This window comes from Aphelocoma coerulescens, chromosome 14 (genome assembly GCF_041296385.1).
Source record: "Aphelocoma coerulescens isolate FSJ_1873_10779 chromosome 14, UR_Acoe_1.0, whole genome shotgun sequence".
NCBI lineage: Eukaryota > Metazoa > Chordata > Aves > Passeriformes > Corvidae > Aphelocoma > Aphelocoma coerulescens.
The window spans coordinates 15,192,479-15,211,127 of NC_091028.1; the positions used below are offsets into that span (position 1 = coordinate 15,192,479).

The 18,649-nt window shown below is 40.3% G+C and overlaps 2 protein-coding genes across 4 annotated transcripts; one reads left to right on the top strand and one right to left on the bottom strand.

Moving 5' to 3' along the window:
• Window positions 1-248: 248 nt before the first annotated feature.
• On the bottom strand, window positions 249-18,634 carry METTL9 (methyltransferase 9, His-X-His N1(pi)-histidine). Of its 2 annotated transcripts, none has more exons than XM_069029797.1 (5): window positions 18,186-18,634; window positions 14,461-14,651; window positions 12,059-12,268; window positions 11,474-11,658; window positions 249-974 (listed from the first exon to the last, which is right to left on the bottom strand). In XM_069029797.1, exons 1-5 carry the CDS (start codon window positions 18,357-18,359, stop codon window positions 772-774), a joined length of 963 nt encoding a protein of 320 aa, XP_068885898.1. In that variant the 5' UTR covers window positions 18,360-18,634; the 3' UTR covers window positions 249-771. The 2 variants fall into 2 exon arrangements, with proteins under 2 accessions (XP_068885898.1, XP_068885897.1); XM_069029796.1 differs by having other exon boundaries at window positions 249-977; window positions 18,186-18,629.
• On the top strand, window positions 998-8,191 carry IGSF6 (immunoglobulin superfamily member 6). 2 transcript variants are annotated; one of them, XM_069029798.1, is made up of 6 exons: window positions 998-1,795; window positions 3,402-3,752; window positions 4,648-4,754; window positions 5,801-5,854; window positions 6,475-6,558; window positions 7,710-8,180. In XM_069029798.1, the coding sequence occupies exons 1-6, from the start codon at window positions 1,729-1,731 to the stop codon at window positions 7,746-7,748; spliced, it is 702 nt and encodes a 233-aa protein (XP_068885899.1). In that variant the 5' UTR covers window positions 998-1,728; the 3' UTR covers window positions 7,749-8,180. The 2 variants fall into 2 exon arrangements, with proteins under 2 accessions (XP_068885899.1, XP_068885900.1); XM_069029799.1 differs by lacking the exon at window positions 5,801-5,854 and having other exon boundaries at window positions 7,710-8,191.
• Window positions 18,635-18,649: the final 15 nt, after the last annotated feature.

Here is an 18,649-nt window from a genome sequence, read left to right on the forward strand (position 1 = left end):
ATAAACTCTTTATCTGGAAAATGGCATATGCAAAAGCAATGAGGATTTATGAGGCTTTGAGAGGAACATGAAGGAACCCCAACCAAAAGTGATACATTTTTTGTGCACTGTTATCCCTAACTAAATGCTGTTTAAATAAATGCAAGGTTGTGCTGCTACTGAAAGCTTGATTCTCAACACAAAAGACCAGTTGCTGCAGACAAGCATGGCTATGGTTACAAAAATGAACACAAAAGTTAATGCAAAAGTCATCTCAAAAAAGTTTATTAGCATGATTAAAAACGTGAAGAATGACAGTAAGAGAGAAAGTAACTTAGCATGGAAGATTATCCATTTCAACAGTTTTTATTCAACAAGGCTTGAACTGAATGGATAACTTTATTGCCAGATTTTGCTTGATTTCTTTCACAACAGTTCACACTGTATCAGTTTCACCATTATAAAGACTATTGCTTTTGTTTGGATATGATCCCTGTTGCAGGTAAGTATAAAAAAATATCCCCCATTGCTGCTGGATTGCAGAATGCAATGTTGGTTTAAGAGCTGGTAAAAAAGAAATTCTCAGCTGAGGAGTCCATTTAAAAAACAACCTTTCCCCCCCCCTAATCACACTACAAAGAAATACATTAGTATTTTGGCCTTTAAATTTCTTACACGGTATTTGTTTAGCATGGCAATCCCAAAATTCCCTCCCTTTAAGTAACCATAAATCAAAACCCTCTTTCAGAGGCTGCTTCTTGAGTTAGACTGTGAGCTTTACTTCCCACAGGCTTACACTGGCTTGAGGACGAAGACGGCATCATCCAGCACGTAGTAGTCATTGTACATGTCACCTTCACAGAGGTAGGGCAGTCTGGTGAAAGCCTCGATGGCAAAACCTGCTTTACTGAAGACTTCTGGCAGGCTGTTCACCTGTTCTTCCCAAGTGTGCCCTTTGATTTCCAAAACTTCTGAGGGTTTTTCCCACTTACCACCTACTGAGAAAACAGAACAGCTTTGTTTCAATTATAAAGAAAACTTTATTGCGTGCTGCATTTTCTTACAGAAAGCATGATTACACTGATCATGTTCCATTCCACTCTACACAGGAGGTTGCCAAACCCCTTGTAGACCTGCTGCAAGATCAGTTCTAATTTGTCCCTGTTCAAAAGCAGCTTCTTTAAGGTTATCTTTTGTTACATTTTTAACTAGAAGTCCCAGGAGTGGCTAACAGGTAACTGCCATTAGTGAAGCTGATGTCCAGCAGACGAGCACACAGGAAATTACAGTTATTAGAGTCACCAACTTGAAAATTATGATTTGCTGTGAAGCTTTCACCAGTGCATCACCACATTACAATGGATGGTTACTTTGTGCCTTCAGTGGCCATCTACTAGCTGATCTGCTAAAGGCTGCTTAGGGTCATATAAAACAAAGAAGCTGATCACTTGTAGCATGGTGGAAAATGCATTGTTTGTTATATCCAATGAAATAATCTGAAGGATTATAGGTACAACTCTCAGAAGTTCAAAATTTAAAGTTTTTCACTCATTTTCCAAGTAATGTCATCCACAACAAACAAAAGCTTTCTGGCTTGATCTGTACCTTTAACCAGTTTGCTAAATGCAGTAGTAAACACCCTTCTAAACAGGAAGTTCTACATCTTGTGATTAAGACAGTTCTGCAAATCCAAACATTTCCTAAGTTCCTCTTCCTTCATGAAGATTCATTTCCAGAGAGATACAAGAAATGGCATCTTTCAACAAATTAAACAACGTGCTAATGCTGGCATTTGACTGTATCCTGTATGGTGCTGGTAAGACTTTAAAAATATTTCTTATATTGTCTCATTTAACAGCAGTTAAACAAGACTGAGAATTTTGTGGTTATGATTTGCAACACAGCTACAAAATAAAAGCAGTGAAAAGTTTTACTGAAAATCAAGTTAATTTCTGTAATCTTTATAGAACTTCCAAAGTACACAACTGCTAGCAAATGCTTTTTTCTTCCAAAAGTCTGAAATGCTGCTGTAACGTGTGATTTATGGGTCAGATCCTGCTGCACCTCCCTGCCTGGAACACTCCAGAAGCAGCCTGGTTTCACTGCAACTGTGTTTGTTTGGGAGGAGGGTTTGGGAAGCTCAGCAGGCAGCACCTACATGACCTGAGGCCATGGAATTCAGCTCTGCAAGGACACCAGAGCCTGTGGATAAGGTGGAAAAGAGAAGGGGATCAGCTGCAGAAGCACAAGCTACCGTCTTTCACCACACAGGGTGCAAGGACACCCACAGCTTAAAATTTTCAGATTGCTGTAGCTGCTGTGGAATGGCTCTGATATGGACCTGACACTTCAGGTGTGAATCAGCTTCATTTTATTCCTGTAGAAGTCACAGACACCGAATCTGATTGGATTTGGTGAGAAAAATGGTGAAGAGACAATTAATTGTTCACCATGGACAGGTTTACAAATTGTGTATCAGCAGTACACTAAGAGATTTCAGTTTATTTATCTTCTAATTTGTTATTTTCTGGCAAGCACAAAAGGATGCTGTTTAGATACTACCTTTATTCTCACTGCAATAATTTCAATGCCATACTTTAAATAACTACACAACTTATTTGAAAAAAAATATACTAAAACAGAATTTACACTGTGGATTTCAATAAGGACTTTAAAAAACCCCTTCCAGACTAGTCATATTAAACCACACATTATTTTAGTTCCTTAATTAAAATGCTCTTCTCTGATTACCCTTCCTGTTTTCTCTGCACACATTTTTAAATGTCAGAACTAACAAGCACTATTATTCTTAGAAACCCAGAGTCAATATGTGTGATGAAGTGGAAGAATGTCTTGGAACTATTGTGAATTCTAATCAATGTTATGACGTTGCTAAATTATAGATGTCTTGATTTATGACATTTCCACTGCCTGCCTTCGGGTTGTCTGGCTTGACTCAGACCAGTGGAGGAGAGAGAAAGCCCTGCAGAACTGCTCCACTGAGCAGCTGCACTTAGGTCCCACAACACCCACCCCCACTGCCCAGTACCCCCCCCAAACGTGCAGGACTAAATCTCAGGCAGGAAACTGCACATAGTATTCTTCTGGTCTTCTCCAGTGCCAAAGGAAACATTCACATTGCTTCACATCTATCAGTCTTCTCTATTTTGTCAGAAAATAGAAAGCCAAGTGCATTACCCTGTAGACGAAAGCGTGAAATCAGCACATGTGCAAGCTGTAGGAATTATCTAACAACAAAGTTTGCTGAAAACAGCCTTAACAATTTCAAGTTTGAAACACGGCTAGTTTCCTCCTTTCCTCCCACCTTTTCTTGAATGAACCAAAAGCAGCTGTATTTTCTTTTTAGACTGTACCTTGCTTTTTAGCTGTCCCTCATGTTACCAATCGTTCCTTCCCTACAGGTGTTGCAGGTCAGTGCCGAGTCACTGTAACACAGCCCAGGTTTCAGCAAGCTGACTCCTCCACGAACAATGTGTCCCTAACATGCACTTTCTCTGCCTCTGGATGCTCCTCCTCCCCACCTGAAGTTCTGTGGTTTCGCTTTTTAACTAATACCCATCAGGATTTGTGTACTCCTGGATGCACAGATCATCAGAAGTACAAAGTACACTTATCGGGAAATAACATCTTACTTCAGATAAAAGATCTGACTGCAGATGACAATGCTGTTTATATCTGTGGAATAGCATTTTCAGACTCAGGTTCACCCCTCTCCAAACAAACAGGAGATGGAACAGTACTAACGGTAACAGGTCAGTTGTTCATTCCTTCTTAATGAAGCATCTTAGAAGAAATAAATTATCTTGTCTAAATACTCTCTGTATTTATATTTTCAAGAATGACATTTAAGATGGAAATACCAACAAACCCATTAGGAGTAGTAGGACTATATTAAGATGTTATTAGTAAAACCAGAGGGATTCCACAAATAAGCATCTCAACCTTGTTTGCTAATTAGCCTGTTCTATCATATGATGATGATGACTCTAGAATTCTACAAAAGAAAGAAGTTTTGTACTTGTGCTGTCTAAACATACTGTACATCCTCTTACATAAAGACTTTCATGGCTATCAGAAAGGAAGTTTCAACAAAAAAATGGGAAGTAGAGAAACCAACATTTAGTAGAAGTATGCGCAAGACAGTGCAAGCCTCAGACCGGGGGATTCACTGTGCCAGCCTGACAAAAATGTCACTTTGTATCACTTGCCTTCTAGTTAAGAAAATAATGAAACTTCAGTAACTACATTTCAGTTTTACATGCCTAAAATAGAAAAAGAAAAAAAACCCAGCTGGATTATTACTTTCTTTATATTCCTTCCTTCCTTTAACTTCATTTCTGAACAGAAGCCTATGAGCTTTATTCAGATACACCTTTACAAGAGCAGAAAACTGGATTCCATTCTCTCTCTATCCCTAAAGGAAGGGTTTGTAATCAAAACTAACAGGTCTCCATTGCCCTTGCAAACATACGAGCAAACAAAAGGAAAATGGTCTCACAAAGGAATTTAGACTGAAAATGAACCAGAAAAATATTGATGGTATAAGGTTTTTTTAATTCCTCAGAGAAAGGGAGCTGGAATGCAGAGTCTTAAAAAAATTACGTGACTTAGAACTGCCCTTTATTCTAACACTCATTTTTAATAAAGGATCAGGGAAGCAACACAGCAATGGAAAACTCATCTTCATGATCATCACCTCGTCCTTACTGTTCCTGTACAGCTCTGCTGTGTTCATATCCTTTGTGGTCTACAAGGTAGGCTCAAAGTGTTTTTTCTGGTTTTGTTCATTTTGTAAATCAATGCAGTTTTAACATCTCCATAAGGGGAATAAAAACACATTTCTAGATTTCATAACTTTTATGGTTAAGTTTTAAAGAGGAGGTTGGTTGAAGTCCATGAGCTGCACAAACACATCTGTGAAATCCTGTGTGGCACACACCTGGACTCTCAACAGCAACCACATTTTCTTTTTTCAGTAAAGTGTCTAAAAGAAAAGGTATTCTGAAGTTAAAATTACCCTGAGAGTATAAATTTCCAGTAAAGGTAAAATAATTTAAATTTCACATCAAAGTATTTATGAGGTGCAGTAAAGTTACTGCAGACTGACTTCGTTTGTCTACTGAGTCTCTTCATACATGGACAGAACAGATAATGGTAAAATAAAAAAATATCAGAGACTTGGAAGAAGTTTTATGCTTACAGAAACAAACCCATTAAAATGCACATGGTTAAAAGCTATGTAATTACTGCTTTTTTTTTTTAATCTAGAACAAAATTTGTGCTTAGATAAAAACACCCAGAGCTACAACTGGAACTGTTACATAATAATGAGACTTTGACAGCAGAATCAGGACTTCACAGTCCTTACTTCTATGATATGGTAAAATGGTTCTTTCCTGTAGTGACCACTGTCCAAGCATAAAGACAGGACTGGCTTTTCATTTTTGTTTTTCTTTAGAAGTGAAGGTACAGAGTGAAGAGTATAGTGGGAAAAATTAAACAAGCCTTCTTCAGGGGAAAAACTGGATCTATGATGCCATTGGTTTCTTTTTGAGAATTAAGTTGTGTTTCAAGCAGGTCCCACTGTGCTCAAAGCAAAAATACTTGCAGTATCTACTACCAGAAGCTGAAAAAAACTTTACACATGTGAAAACCTCTCTGATTTTTCCTATGGTATCAGCTGATCTAGTGAAACACTTACCTACAAACTGACACTGCAAAAGGGCAACAATTTTAACTACTCTGCTAACTTCTCACCTTGTATCTTATTTGCTTTGTCATTTATTTTCCCTCCCTCCAGTTAAAACCAAAGCTGCTAAAGAAAAGTGGGAAAGACCAAACAACAGAGAACTATGTATGTTACCATGTTATTTGCTTTGCCTGTGATTCAGATCTTCTTCTTCTTGTCTTTTTAAAGTATATTTGGCTTCAAATTTGTGATTAATTGATGATTCCATTGAAGAGACATTCCAAGCTGTTAAGGCTTCACTTTATATTTAACTAATTTTAATAAACCAGTTAATTTATTTTTAACCCACTGGATACATGGTAAAGTTAATTTATGTAAAGGCCATCTCTAATACACAATACACTGTTTCCTTTAGGTTTTAAGTAAAGTTGGTTCAAGCTTCTGACAATAACAGGTTTTGCTATTAATTTTTTGTTTCTTTAAATGATCCATTCAAGTAAGCACTAATGTGTTTAAAAAAACAACCTCAACCACTATGTATCCTTGTACAAAAATCAGAAGCCATGCATTTAAATACCATTAAAGAAGGTACATATGTTAAGCAATGCAATAGTAATGTAATTTAAAAGCCTTCTGCTTGCCAAACTGTGTGGTTTTAAAGTGTTACTTAGTAACATTCCCAAAGACCTATCCAGGTAAAAAATCTGAATTACAAAAGGTAGAAAAAGATGCTTCCTCCAATATAAAATGTTGCACTGAACAAAAATATTTTAAATAATTTGCAGAACATAAAGAGCGGCCGAAAAATTTTTCAAGCCATTGCTCAAGAACTTCAAAAGCAGAGATATGCTCAACACAGCCAGCAGCCTGTGAGTATGCACCTACTAATACCTAAATTTATGGGGAAAAAGAGAAACTAAAAGGTTTTAGGAGTACAGTGTGCCTATTTCCTTTAAAGTTGATAGAGGTGTAAAAAAAAGTATTCTGAATGACAGTCAAAGACATTATAAAGCATTATAAATGGCCATATGCATACAATTACATATATATCTATTTATACATGTGTGTGTAGATATATATATATACACATACACACACCCACTCCTTTTAAAATTATGCATGTACATTTAAAAATAAAATTGCCAAAAGTTTGTATTTTGCCAAGAAGAAGTCTGGTTCTGGACTGTTTGCTAAATGCTTGGAGCTATTAACAGGTCATGTTTGAAAAATATTTCTTTTGCAGTTCCTCTTGCTCCCTTAACCCAGAATAGGGGACAGAAACATAACAAAACTATTATAAAAGCTCAGGAATATATTTAAAGGTATATCCCCTCCTTCAGCACAGAGAGCCTAAACTAAGTATTCAATATCAGTGGGTAAAGAAAACCACACAACTTATTTCATCATTCCAAATTTATGCCATCAAGTCTTATATGACAATAATTTTACATGTGCCATGTAAATTATTAAAAAAACCTGCAAAACCAAACCACACAACTTTAGAAGTCACAGGTATTTACAAGCAAAGAAAACGGCTTCAAAATTTTGCTTCAAAAATCTTGCTTGAGAAAAAATGTTAATTCTTTCCTATTCTGAGTACAGAGACCATTCCAAGATGCAAGGAGGAACCAAATGAAACACAGACCAAAGTCAAGCACTTCTCCTATATACACTTTACTTCATTTATTTCCATACAGCTCCAATCATTTTCCTCTGTAATTACCCCTTTAAAGACTTCAAGTCCCTGCTGACATGACCTGGTCTTTGGTTTGAGCATCAGATATGAAAATATGGGCTATGTTTTACTGCCTCTGTGCTCCCTGGAGATTAGGAAAAGTCAATAGGGTAAAAAACACGTTCTGAAGCCTGTAGATACCACATGGACAAAAACAACTGGGTAAGAGGGGAGAAAGGATTTTACTGAAACACTAAAGGGATGGAGTTTGCCTCAAAAAAGGAATTTTGCCTTTATTTAAAAAAAATAAAAATCACCTCAATAACGAAGCACTTCTCTCCCCAGGATGATTCGGAAGATGGCACTGTTTATCAGAACAGATGAGAATGTGCAGCACTTCAGATCTGTTCAACAGTTCTGGTGCAAGCAAAGGGGCTGGTGAGGAAGTTAAGCTTCTTCACAGACTTCCTTTGCTTTAAAGGGAGAGGACAAAACCTTGCAGGGCAGTGTTCTTCAAGAGTATTTTCTAAACAGATCACCAGAACCAAGTGCATTGTACCTTACATCTGTGTTACACATTCCATTTTCCATTTCCAAGAACCCTGGGAAAAGACTTCATCTTTGTAAGATAACTGCTGATGCTTCATAAAAGTTTCCTATTTTAGTTTAGATTGAATTCTGTGTCTTTTTTTTTTCTCTTTACATAAACTTACATGTATTCCTTTTACATGAACTGGGCAATTGTGAAACACGTTTGATAATTTACAGCAACAGAAAATAAACTTGTTTCATGGGTGAAATTCTGGGTTTGGTCATATTAATGGGATAGCTATTGATGTAACATTTACAGACCAACACTTAATGAGCCTTAGAACAGCTTAAACAGAGCAAAAGCTGTCAGGCAAGCAGAAAAAACTGACAATATAAACACATGCACTATCCTGGCAAAGCTCATTTGGGATGGGAGCTTCCTCCAAGCCTATTTAGGAAAGTAATGCTCATTGTGAAAAGCTTGTTCCTCCAATACTAAAATTCACCTGCTAGACTGGCAACCCCCATCTCCCAGTCCTACCATCCTGAGTCAGGAATACCTGGAGCACCAGATTTTGCCTTTGCATGCCTGTTCAACATGGATACAAGCACAAAAAAGAACTACACTATCCAGTCAAAGGAAGTATACTATTTTTTTTAAAGTACCTTTTTCAGCAGTTACTACCCAGCCAATCTGCAAAATCAGCACTTTTACAAGATACCTGTTGGTATCAGGCATTTTCCCTTCTAAAGAACAGCTGCATCTTTTATCGTAATTTAAATAAACCAAGGCTTTGTTTAACAAATGCAGTGGCATTTCTCACTTCAGCAGGATAACTGACAACTGAGACAAAGCAAGGGTCCATCTTACACACTACTGTGTTTCCAGCTCAATTAATAGTATTTCAGGAGGATGGAAAAGACACCTTTGCCTTCTCATCCCTGTCAATCAATCACAAGGATATTAATGTGTTCAACAAGGAAATTTCACACTCCCAGGCTCCCAGTGTTCACTACTTCTGAAGCATGACATTTTTATTTTAGAGAAACTTACACCAGTCTAGTCATGTATTATCCAATAATGACTTTTTCTGTCTGTATTAGGAAATACAAAGGATTCTCATATGACTCTATGAGATACCTATTAAAAACAAAGTTGTGGTAATACTTGTTCTTAGTGGCTGGGTTTATACCTGATGATTCATTCAGCTCTCTGACCTAATTTAGAAACCCGAAGTAACTGCATTCCTGGTTGTCCTGCATGGTGAAATAAAACTGAAAAGCCCAGAGAGAATTTATGATTAAGCTCCTACGGACTCTAGGTGTCACTGTCATTCCACAAACAGTGAGCACAGATCTGTATTTTAATTCCTCCTCCACCTTGCTTTGTTCTCTTAGAGCAGGTTTTATGTTATTCACATAGACTGTTTCCACCATTACCATCCCCTTATACTGCATGTAATAACCCAAATATCTCATTTTGATTAAAATAATTTCTCCACTTCTATCTATGGATCTGACACTGGATCAAACACCTTACCTGCTCCAGCTCTTTTCCAGTTGTTCTCCCTCTAGAAAATTGAAAAGTTTCACTATGTGGGTCCAAGCTGGTTTTAATGAGCTGCTACAAGAAGTTACTTGAGGCATGTTACTTGAGAAATGTTCTCCTCTTTGACTGTTCCAAGTATAATTTTGTTACATATAAAACATATGTATGTATCTATTTTTAAAATGCATCATCATGTAAAACAGCTGAATGAAATACTGAAATCCTAAAATGTTGTTCAGATCATGAAGATAGTCTGGCAGTTCACTGTCTGTTTCTTTAGCCCACAGTTAAATTGATCTTAAGTGCGAAGGCTGTAACTTTTGTGTGTGTTAGCCTGCACTGTGAACAGTTTATACAAGTCCATATCTGTAATAGTGGCAAACAGACAAATGGAGCATGTTTTTAAGTTTCAGAGAATATTAAGGGAGCAAAACTGCCTTCAGCAAAGTGACTCATCTGCCAAGTCACCCTCACGAATAAAATTATGACACTGGTTTACAAATCATCTTACAACAGCATTTCAGCTTTCAACAAGTAGGAATGACTGTGTCCAACAATCACAGAACAGGTGTCCAGTCCCTTGGGATTTATAAATTTAACTCTCTCTTCTCTTCCCAGTGTAAGGTAAGAGATTAATGATGAAGGATATAAGCAGGATCAGAATAGTTTGTTCCTTCATTTATCCTCCTCCTGTTGAGCCAGGGAGTTGTACATGGTCTGTCATGGGGTTACCCAACAAAATGCAGAAAAGTAGATGTGGGGTGCAATAGTGATTGCCAAACACAATGGCACAGGGTTTTGAAGGCACACAAAAAAAGCATTTCTCATTTTTTGGTTTTAATATGCCAGAAAGACTACAAAGACACTGCTGGTATTTGGAATTTTGAAGGATTTCTACAAGGGGAAGCCATATTGTTCCACATTATAGGCACAGTAAGTTGCAACTAAATATGCTTGAAATACTTTACAGATGCCTAAGTCAAACCCCAAATCTAATTTAAGACACACTACTTTTCAGAATAGTTACAAAATTACAAGCTCAAATACTGTATTTTAAGTAATTCTTCATCTGTTGGCATTACTTCTTGTACTTAAAACTTCTTTTCTCCATTCTCCCACCAAAACACCACTGGCATGTAAGAAGAGAAAATCAGATTCAGTTTGATGCATTTGTGATTGCCAGAACATGATTAGTTCTGTATTTTCTGGGCATCCATGCCTTTCCACAGACAAGTCTTAGCACTCAAGGAGAACCAGAGGCCAAACAATGACTGATGATCATCAGCCTCCTGGAACTCAAACCACCTTCAGGGTGCTTCAACCTGAATCCACAATCACAGGCATGTAAAAAAGTTCCTAGTCTCTTTAGAAGTTTAGTCATTGGGACAGATTAATCTGAAAATCTCTCATATATTTCTTTAAAATCCAAGTAGGGTAAATAATTGAGTTTTAGCACTGAATTTTACTTTTTTATTCCTGTTACTAGTACAAGGTAAATTAATATAATACTAGTAGTGGTTGATATTTGTATTCGTAGGGGTCTGTATTTTACTTTGAGACCTCATGTTGGAAAGTCAAAGTTATCTCCCTATGAATTTTTAGGTAGGATTCATCTGGAACACTTCAAACAGCTTGACCTGAACTACCCATCCAGCTCTAGACAGTTCTGATGGTTTTGCTCAAGTGGTCACTAGAGACAGCTGGGGTCACCTCTAGGTAAAAGGCCCTAATCAGGGACCAGTTTTCCCAAGCTGCTCCAACACAGCTGAAATGTGGTAACTTGCAGAACAGGATCTGTGACTTCAATATTTGAGCTTTTTGTTGGTGCCAACAACGTATTCTGTGGAGTTAACAAAACAGCTTACATCATGTAGCCTATTTACCTATGATTTCATACTTCTGGACATGCCCTGTTATTTGCAAAAAAATCCAATACAAACATGTCATTTATTAAACATTTAATTTGGGATACTAGATCCTACAAATGTTTTCTTTCACTGCCTAAACAGCTGTTAATCTGTGCACTTACCATTTTCCACATAGGGGTGGAATGGCAGAACCAGTGCTAGGATGACTCTGCCTCTGGTTGGCTCCAGTACACTTCTAATATCTTTTAATACAGTCAGTGGTTGATCACAGCGATCCAGCAAATTCAAACAGCTGATAACATCATACTGAAATCCTGTGTTTTGCCATTCATTTATACCAAGCACCCTGTGAAAGGAAAGACAAAGAGATACAGTCTGTTGAAGACAAAAATTCTCTGTGGATGTGTTGATAGTGCAGGTAAGGTCAACCATTTAGAGAAGAGCCAGACACAATCCCTACTGGTCTTTTGGAAAAGAAAACTAAATCAGTGAACAGCATGGCTACATGTCCAGCCCTATGAACCTTGATACTGCCTGATAAACATCAGGTAATAAAGGAGACAAAACCCAACACTGCTAAGAGGGAACATCAGATGTGTTTGTTTTTCTGCTTTTGTACAGGTTAGCCTTTTCCATAACAATCAAACAATAAAGGAATTGACTGACAATACTGAACATTAATTAAATTACAAACAGATTGCTGTTATGTCTGATATAAAGGATGTAGGAATTACTCAGTACAATACCTGTATTTCTTCTTCTGAAGCTGCCATATCATAGTTTCAGACAATTCAGTGGCATAGATTTCTTCAAAATGAGGACTCATGACTTTAGTGACTTCTCCATCCCCAGCCCCTAAATCGAGAAGTCTGTGGGATTTCCATTCAGGATTTATTTTAAGCAGTCTTTGAAATTGTTCTGGGGAAAACACAAACATTGAGCCCCTTCCCAGCAGCCTGAAACGTAAAAACAAGAAATGACCAATTTTGTACAAACTTAACCAGACAGGCAGGCAGTAAAGAAATTTAGAATGTGCTTTGGCAGGAACCAGTCACACATAATATTAAACAAGGTCACCACTCAGATAAATTCTAAATCCAGTTCAAGTTGCCTTGCACTTCTCAGAGCTCAAACACAGAGCCACATGCAGTTACAGTGGTTAAGACTCCAGAAGGAATTTGATTAGGTAAGGAAGAGCTTGTGGAGTGCAGCTCAAGAAAATGATTGCATTAAAACAAAAAAAGGAAGGGGAAGAAAAAGAAAAGCAAAGATAAAGACTGAACCTTATTTGTCACATCTGCAGGTCTGAATCTCTGCCACCTACTTTAAAAAAAAAACCAAGATAAAATAACAGAGGAAATAAAATGGCTGCAGACACAGAACTATGCACAATGAATGAGGAATAGGATGTGGAAAGAGGAGACAGGGAACAGATTTAAAGAAAGGAAGGGGGTAACACTGCTGGAGGGGCAAAAGAGATTTTTTTAATTCTATGTTACAATGGCTTTTGCTGCTATCTGCAGATCCTGCATTCAACATGAAAAGCCGTGGAACAGAAAATAGACAACTCATTAAGGAATTGGGTAGAGGTGACAGTTGGATTCCTTGTGGATCAAGTCAATGACATACCCGCCCATAACTGTTTGAAGACTACACAGTGACACACTTCAGCTGTCATAGCAGAATTCAATGATGAAACAGTTAGAAGAACAGGCAGAGGAAAAAGAACTGGTCAGTAATAGACTGCAGGTAGATAAATACTATTCTTTAAACTCCTGTCAGATAGCAGGTTAAACTTAAAGACAATGAACAGGAAAAAAAAAAAAAACAGAAAAAAGATAAACAGAGATAAAAAGACTCAAAGAATAAAAAATGTGAAAAGGAGGTAGCCTAGGAAAGACTGACTGTACTAAAATCCAAAGAAACAAAAAGGACAGAGTATACAAAGTCATAGAGAAGAAACTAAGCAGGATATCAAATGTATAAAAATAAACAGACTACATCCAATTTAAGTAGAGGCCCCTTGCAGCACACATGTGTCAGTCCACACTGTATAATTGGCTCATAGCTATTATTCCTAACAGCATTATGAGGTGTTATTCAAAGCCCTGAAGAGCCTTTGAAAAAAAATGGAAGAGAAAGGAAGAAGAGACCAAAGGAACCTTTATATAGAGCTACACATAACTAAGAACACCACAGGGAAGCTCATAAAGTCATCTGGGTAGAAAATAAGGAAAAAGACTATTTTTCTAGCCCCAGTAGACAGCTCCTATCTTGTGTCAGACTGTGCAGAAGTATGTAGCAGGTGCAGAGGTGGGTATACTGGAGAAATTGGCTAAATGTAATAAAATGCATTCTTTAGGAGGTCAAAACTGATAATCTGTTAAACGTGTCTGAATGGGGTGAAGTGAGCAAAAATAGGCACTGACTTCTTTGAAAAAAATACTAAAGCACCTATGAACAGCCAAACTCCCCTGCAGCTGATGCAATAAGAATAGAAGAATGCTGTTTGATCAACTTATGTTTCCCTGCTCTGCTGATGCAGACATGCTACATCAGAAGTTTCCTGTTCCACTGCAGCTTACACACAAATTGAGGTGGAATTGTTTTAAGAGAATAAGAGGAAGGACAGAATTCCACATTAGTGTTACCAGACACAACATTTGGCCAGCTTTGCACTGTTTGCCATGATTTGCAGTGGGCAGGCACACACTCTCCAGTAGGAAGAGTTTTAGGTGCAATACAGAACTGACTGGATACAGCCAACAACCTGCACAATCACAACAGTAACTGATATAAATGTGGCAGTAGGGAAAGGGCAAGGTGTGGGAGGAGAAAGCTGAGGGAAGAGACACAAAGAAAACACTCTCTTAGTTAGAAGAAAATTAACACAAGTTATAAAATACAATCAGAATCCTCTGTCTTTTATTAATTGCAATTACCTCCTTTGTCCCCCCATACTGGAAATAGTGATCACCAGTTAAGAGGGCTGGGCGTGATGAGCACAGGAGGGCATTTCACATCTGACAGACCAGCAAAGGGAAATTACACATTTTGAAAAGCTGGCAGATTAAGGGGTAGGGCTGAGCACTTGAAAACTCTAAATCCAAACTGTATTTAGCTTACCCAAGATCGACTTTTCACTTACCCATTGATAGATGTTCTAGACATAAAAAGGCTAAAAATAGAGGACACAAAAGAGTGATAGAGCTGGATAAACAGCCAGCCTGACTTCTCGATGCTGTTGTTTAAGAAGATCTGTGTTCCTTGGTCAAGGTAACTCTGGACAAAAATGGGCTGAAGGGATTCAGACAACTGTTCTGTGTTGCAGACATACCACTAGAGAAAGAGATAAAGGATCATTAAAAAAGTTCAGCAATGTAAACCCAAAAATAGTAAAAATAATACACAGAAAGCTATTATCAATTTCCATAAATACTAAAGTTTAGTTTTTCCTACAGTCTTTCCAACAAACTTCAGGTTAAAATTAACTTAGAATTGTAACAAAGTGAGGACTAATTACTTGCTAAGAAATAATGCTTTAAATTTTTGTCTTAATCATTACCCTGTTCTTTGAAGATATCTACAAGGTAAATTCCCTAGAAAGCCAATGTAGGTTCTCTGTGCGAAAGTCGTATTTAAAAAATTTAAATTTCTTTTTAATGAAGACCATCACTATTATTTTTCACTCTCCTACACTGACATGGAGTTATTCCCAGTCCTTCTCATAAAATGCCATTGTGTCTGTTTTCTACCATCAAGAATTATTCTCTACAGCCAACACCCTTTTATCTCACCCTTAAATCTTGCAATAATGTGCCTTAATCTGACTGCATGTGTTCATTGTGCAGATAGGGAGCTTTAAGTATCCTAAAGTGAGATGTAGAGTTTTAACAGAACCTGGTAAAAAACGCACATGGAAGGACAGAAACCGTCAGCTGGGGTAACTCCCCGAAGATTTAACACACAGGTGCTCGGACCCTGATCCCATCCCATTCACTTGCCTTGTTGGGAGAGGAACATTCACTCAGTGCAGGTTTACACAGCCTTCAGCACAATGGAACTTCCAGTCATTACTGTAATGGGACAGGATTCTCATTCCAGTGTGTGCAGCATCCCAGCAAGCAGAGGGGAGCACACAGTGCACCAAGGCCCTTATGCCAGATCAGACACTGGCCCAAAGCAGCGAGGGAAGACCCTTCAGCTGAGGAACAAATGTGCCTGCTTAGGATTGAAAACCACCTGGAAATGGGTGCACTTCTGGCAGAATCAGGCTCGTGACTGTACTTTCAAACACACTTGTAGACAGAACAAGTGAGTGATCCTTTCCTCTGAAAAACAGATTCTGAGTCTGCCCCAGGGATCCCCGAGACTGCTGATTCACCGGTTTAGGTCTCTTCTCACTGCAGCTCAGTGCTTGTTAAATAAAACAGCACAGGCCAGTGAGTCCCAAAAGGAATCCTTAGTGGCTCCTGAAAAACCACTAAAGCAGCAGCTTGTGTACTTTGTCCATTCATTCAGAAGCCAATTCCAAGAGCCTGGCAGAAGCAAATGATCCCAAGGAGCTGAGGAGCAGGCTGGGATGTGTCAGGCTCACTCATGAGGCTGCTGCCTCACTCCACTGAACAGGTCTGGAGTGGCTCAGATGATTTGCCTTTTGCAGTGCATTGCCAGTTTCAATCCAGAAGAAAACATTTTCAAAGCCTTGGGAAACCCAGGCTTTGTTCCATAAGCAGCATGACTACACACATGCTGTACCTGAGCTCACACACCTTGGGGTTCTGCACTGAACTCTCACCTGCAGTTCCACTGAAAAACAACAGTCCTGCAATTCCTGTCTTTAAAACTTCTGATTATTGACATAACCATTGGCAGAAGGGTGATGGTGACAACTAATAGAAGCTTGTTTCCAAAATTAAGGTGTTGTTCACAGATCTCCACTTTCTTCTCATTATGGTTTAGTGGGCGTGGCGGTATTTGGTCAAAGGTTGGACTTGATGATCTTGGAGCTCTTTTTCAACCTCAATGACTAAATGATTCTATGATCCTTCATGGTTAATCTTGCCAATAAGGTTATTGACTACCTATGTAACACCAGTGAATAACAGAAATGCTAACAAATTTTAAGACCAAACCCCCCCCCACCAAAAACCCCCAAACCCAATCTAAATTTCAAATGAAAAAAATGGTGAAAACCAGCTTAATTCCAGAACTACTTCCTCAGAACAGAAACTGCTTTTGTTTTCCTCCATGTACAACATATGAAATGCCACTAGTTTCATGACAGAAAGTGTGTCAATCTTTTATCTTTTCAGACTGTTGTGCTAAGACCTTTGTTATAATAAAAATTATAAACATTGTAACTCTTGCCTAATATTAGTAAAAGGATTAAACACTTCTATAATTTACATAAAACTAGTTAAGTCAATAAAACTGCAGAGAGTCAAAGTACCAGGGGTCTCAACATGCAATCCGTGCTTACCCCACAAACTCAGTAACCATAAATCTTACTAAATGTACTAAATAGTCAATACCTACATTTAAAATCTAGATCTAATATAATGGAGATGGAGATTATCCACTGCAGACCATCTACCTGTGAATGACACAGGCACCTCCACAACACATTTTCCTGACTTGTTTTTCTACTACTGCTTTTAACAACACAAAAGACTTTCAGATTTTCTTTGTTCACCAGAAGGAAGTTCTTCCTGTAAACCTGAATTCTGCTTCTCTTTGTACTTATGTCTTGAATGATCCAAACAGCAGACCACAAGCATTAAATTCCAGGGATACATCCACCCAGCAAGATTCTGGATGTCAGTGCCCACCCAGAGCACTAAGAACGCTGCAGTAATGGATCAGCAGGAAGAATTATGGTTTTCCTTTGTACAGCAGTCCTCAAGTGTTTATACTACGTTTTCTTCGTTAGCTCGGCTCTGCATATTTAACCTAGATTAAGCTGCCAGCTTCCTTCTGCACGAAGAGTTTCTATTAGCCCTTCTAACTCCTGTCAGATTTTCAGTAGCATTTTGCCAAACCACAGTGCGGATCTGAACACGGTCCAAATGAAATCTATCACATAACCATTGCGTTGCAAGGGCATAGCCCCGAACTTCTCCACAAGGTACCGACCCATGTGGCCACACTGCCCAAACATAGCACTAACCTTTTATCGCAGTCGGATCACATCGCAACAACTCATTCCTAGTTTGCCACCTACTACTGCTCCAAGGCCTCCGTGGGATTCTCAGTTTCCCACTATTTTTGTTTTCCTCTAGATGCACCGGTGCTTGTTACAAACATCTCTGTGATTACAAACCCACTCCCGTCACCGCCACCTGCAAACTTCACTGGAGCGCTCTCACGGGGCTCACCGGACAAACCGGGGGTGCCATTGAAAAAACCGGGGCGCACATCCTCAGCCCGGGGCGCACGTCCAGAACCCGGGGCGCACGTCCAGAACCCGGGGCGCACCTCTGCCGGGAGCAGCTCCGGCCCCGACCCGCTCCGGCTGCCGGGACAGGCGCTGCTGCCCCCGCCGGTACCGCCGGGCTCGCCCCGGCCCCCCCAGCGAGCCCGCAGCCCCGGTACCGCTCCGCGGCGCGTTCCGCAGGCAGGGCACACGGCAACTTTCTCACCGCAGGACCGAGCGGTTCCCTCTCTTTGTCTGCGCTGCCCGGCCCGGTGCCCCTCAGCCCGCACCGCGGTCCCCGCTCCTGCCGCCGCTCCCCCCGGCGCACCCCCGCCCCTGCCCGGCGGAGCTCCCCGGGGGCGGGGGGTCCCCGTGCCGCCCCCGCCGCCCAGCCCGGCACGATGAGGGGAGGGAAGGGAAGGGAGGGGCGGGCAGGGCGGCCGCCGCCGGGGCTGTACCTGGTGGTTCTCCCTGGCGTCCGGGGCTGGCTGGCGGTGGCTGCCCATCATATTCACGTAGAGAGACCTGGATAAAGGGCTCCGCAGGTACCGGGCAGGGCCAGCCCACATCGTCCTCCTCAGCACCCACAGGAGCAGGGTGTAGCAGCCCAGCCAGCACAGCCACAGTCTCATGGGGAAGGGGCGCGATCAGCCCCGCGCGCCGCCGCCGCCCCCCCGCTCCATGGCAGCGGCGGCTCCGCTCGGGGCCCGCGCACACGCTCCGGGCGGAACGCGCCGCCGCGGCAGCGGGGCCCGCCCGGACGCCTTCGCTGCGACACGCCGGGGCCTGGCGCGCACAGGCTCCCTTCCTCTCCCTCGCCAATGGCCGGGCGGGGCCGCGCCGCGTTCGAACCGGAGCGGGGCTGGGCGGGGCGGGCTGGCGGCGGCTCGGCCGAGCCCCTCGGCCGGGCCCCTCCTTCCTC

What these genes read in the sequence shown, in the direction of transcription:
- IGSF6 (XM_069029798.1), top strand. Translation starts at nt 1,729, where the DNA reads ATGGCATCTTTCAACAAATTAAACAACGTGCTAATGCTGGCATTTGAC. An exon ending in AACAGTACTAACGGTAACAG is followed by an intron (nt 3,753 to 4,647) that starts GTCAGTTGTTCA and finishes TTTTTAATAAAG; the next exon opens with GATCAGGGAAGCAACACAGC. An exon ending in CTCAACACAGCCAGCAGCCT is followed by an intron (nt 6,559 to 7,709) that starts GTGAGTATGCAC and finishes TTCTCTCCCCAG; the next exon opens with GATGATTCGGAAGATGGCAC.
- METTL9 (XM_069029796.1), bottom strand. Translation starts at nt 18,359, where the DNA reads ATGAGACTGTGGCTGTGCTGGCTGGGCTGCTACACCCTGCTCCTGTGG. An exon ending in TCTAGAACATCTATCAATGG is followed by an intron (nt 12,269 to 14,460) that starts GTAAGTGAAAAG and finishes TTTACGTTTCAG; the next exon opens with GCTGCTGGGAAGGGGCTCAA. An exon ending in CCACCCCTATGTGGAAAATG is followed by an intron (nt 978 to 11,473) that starts GTAAGTGCACAG and finishes CTGTTTTCTCAG; the next exon opens with TAGGTGGTAAGTGGGAAAAA.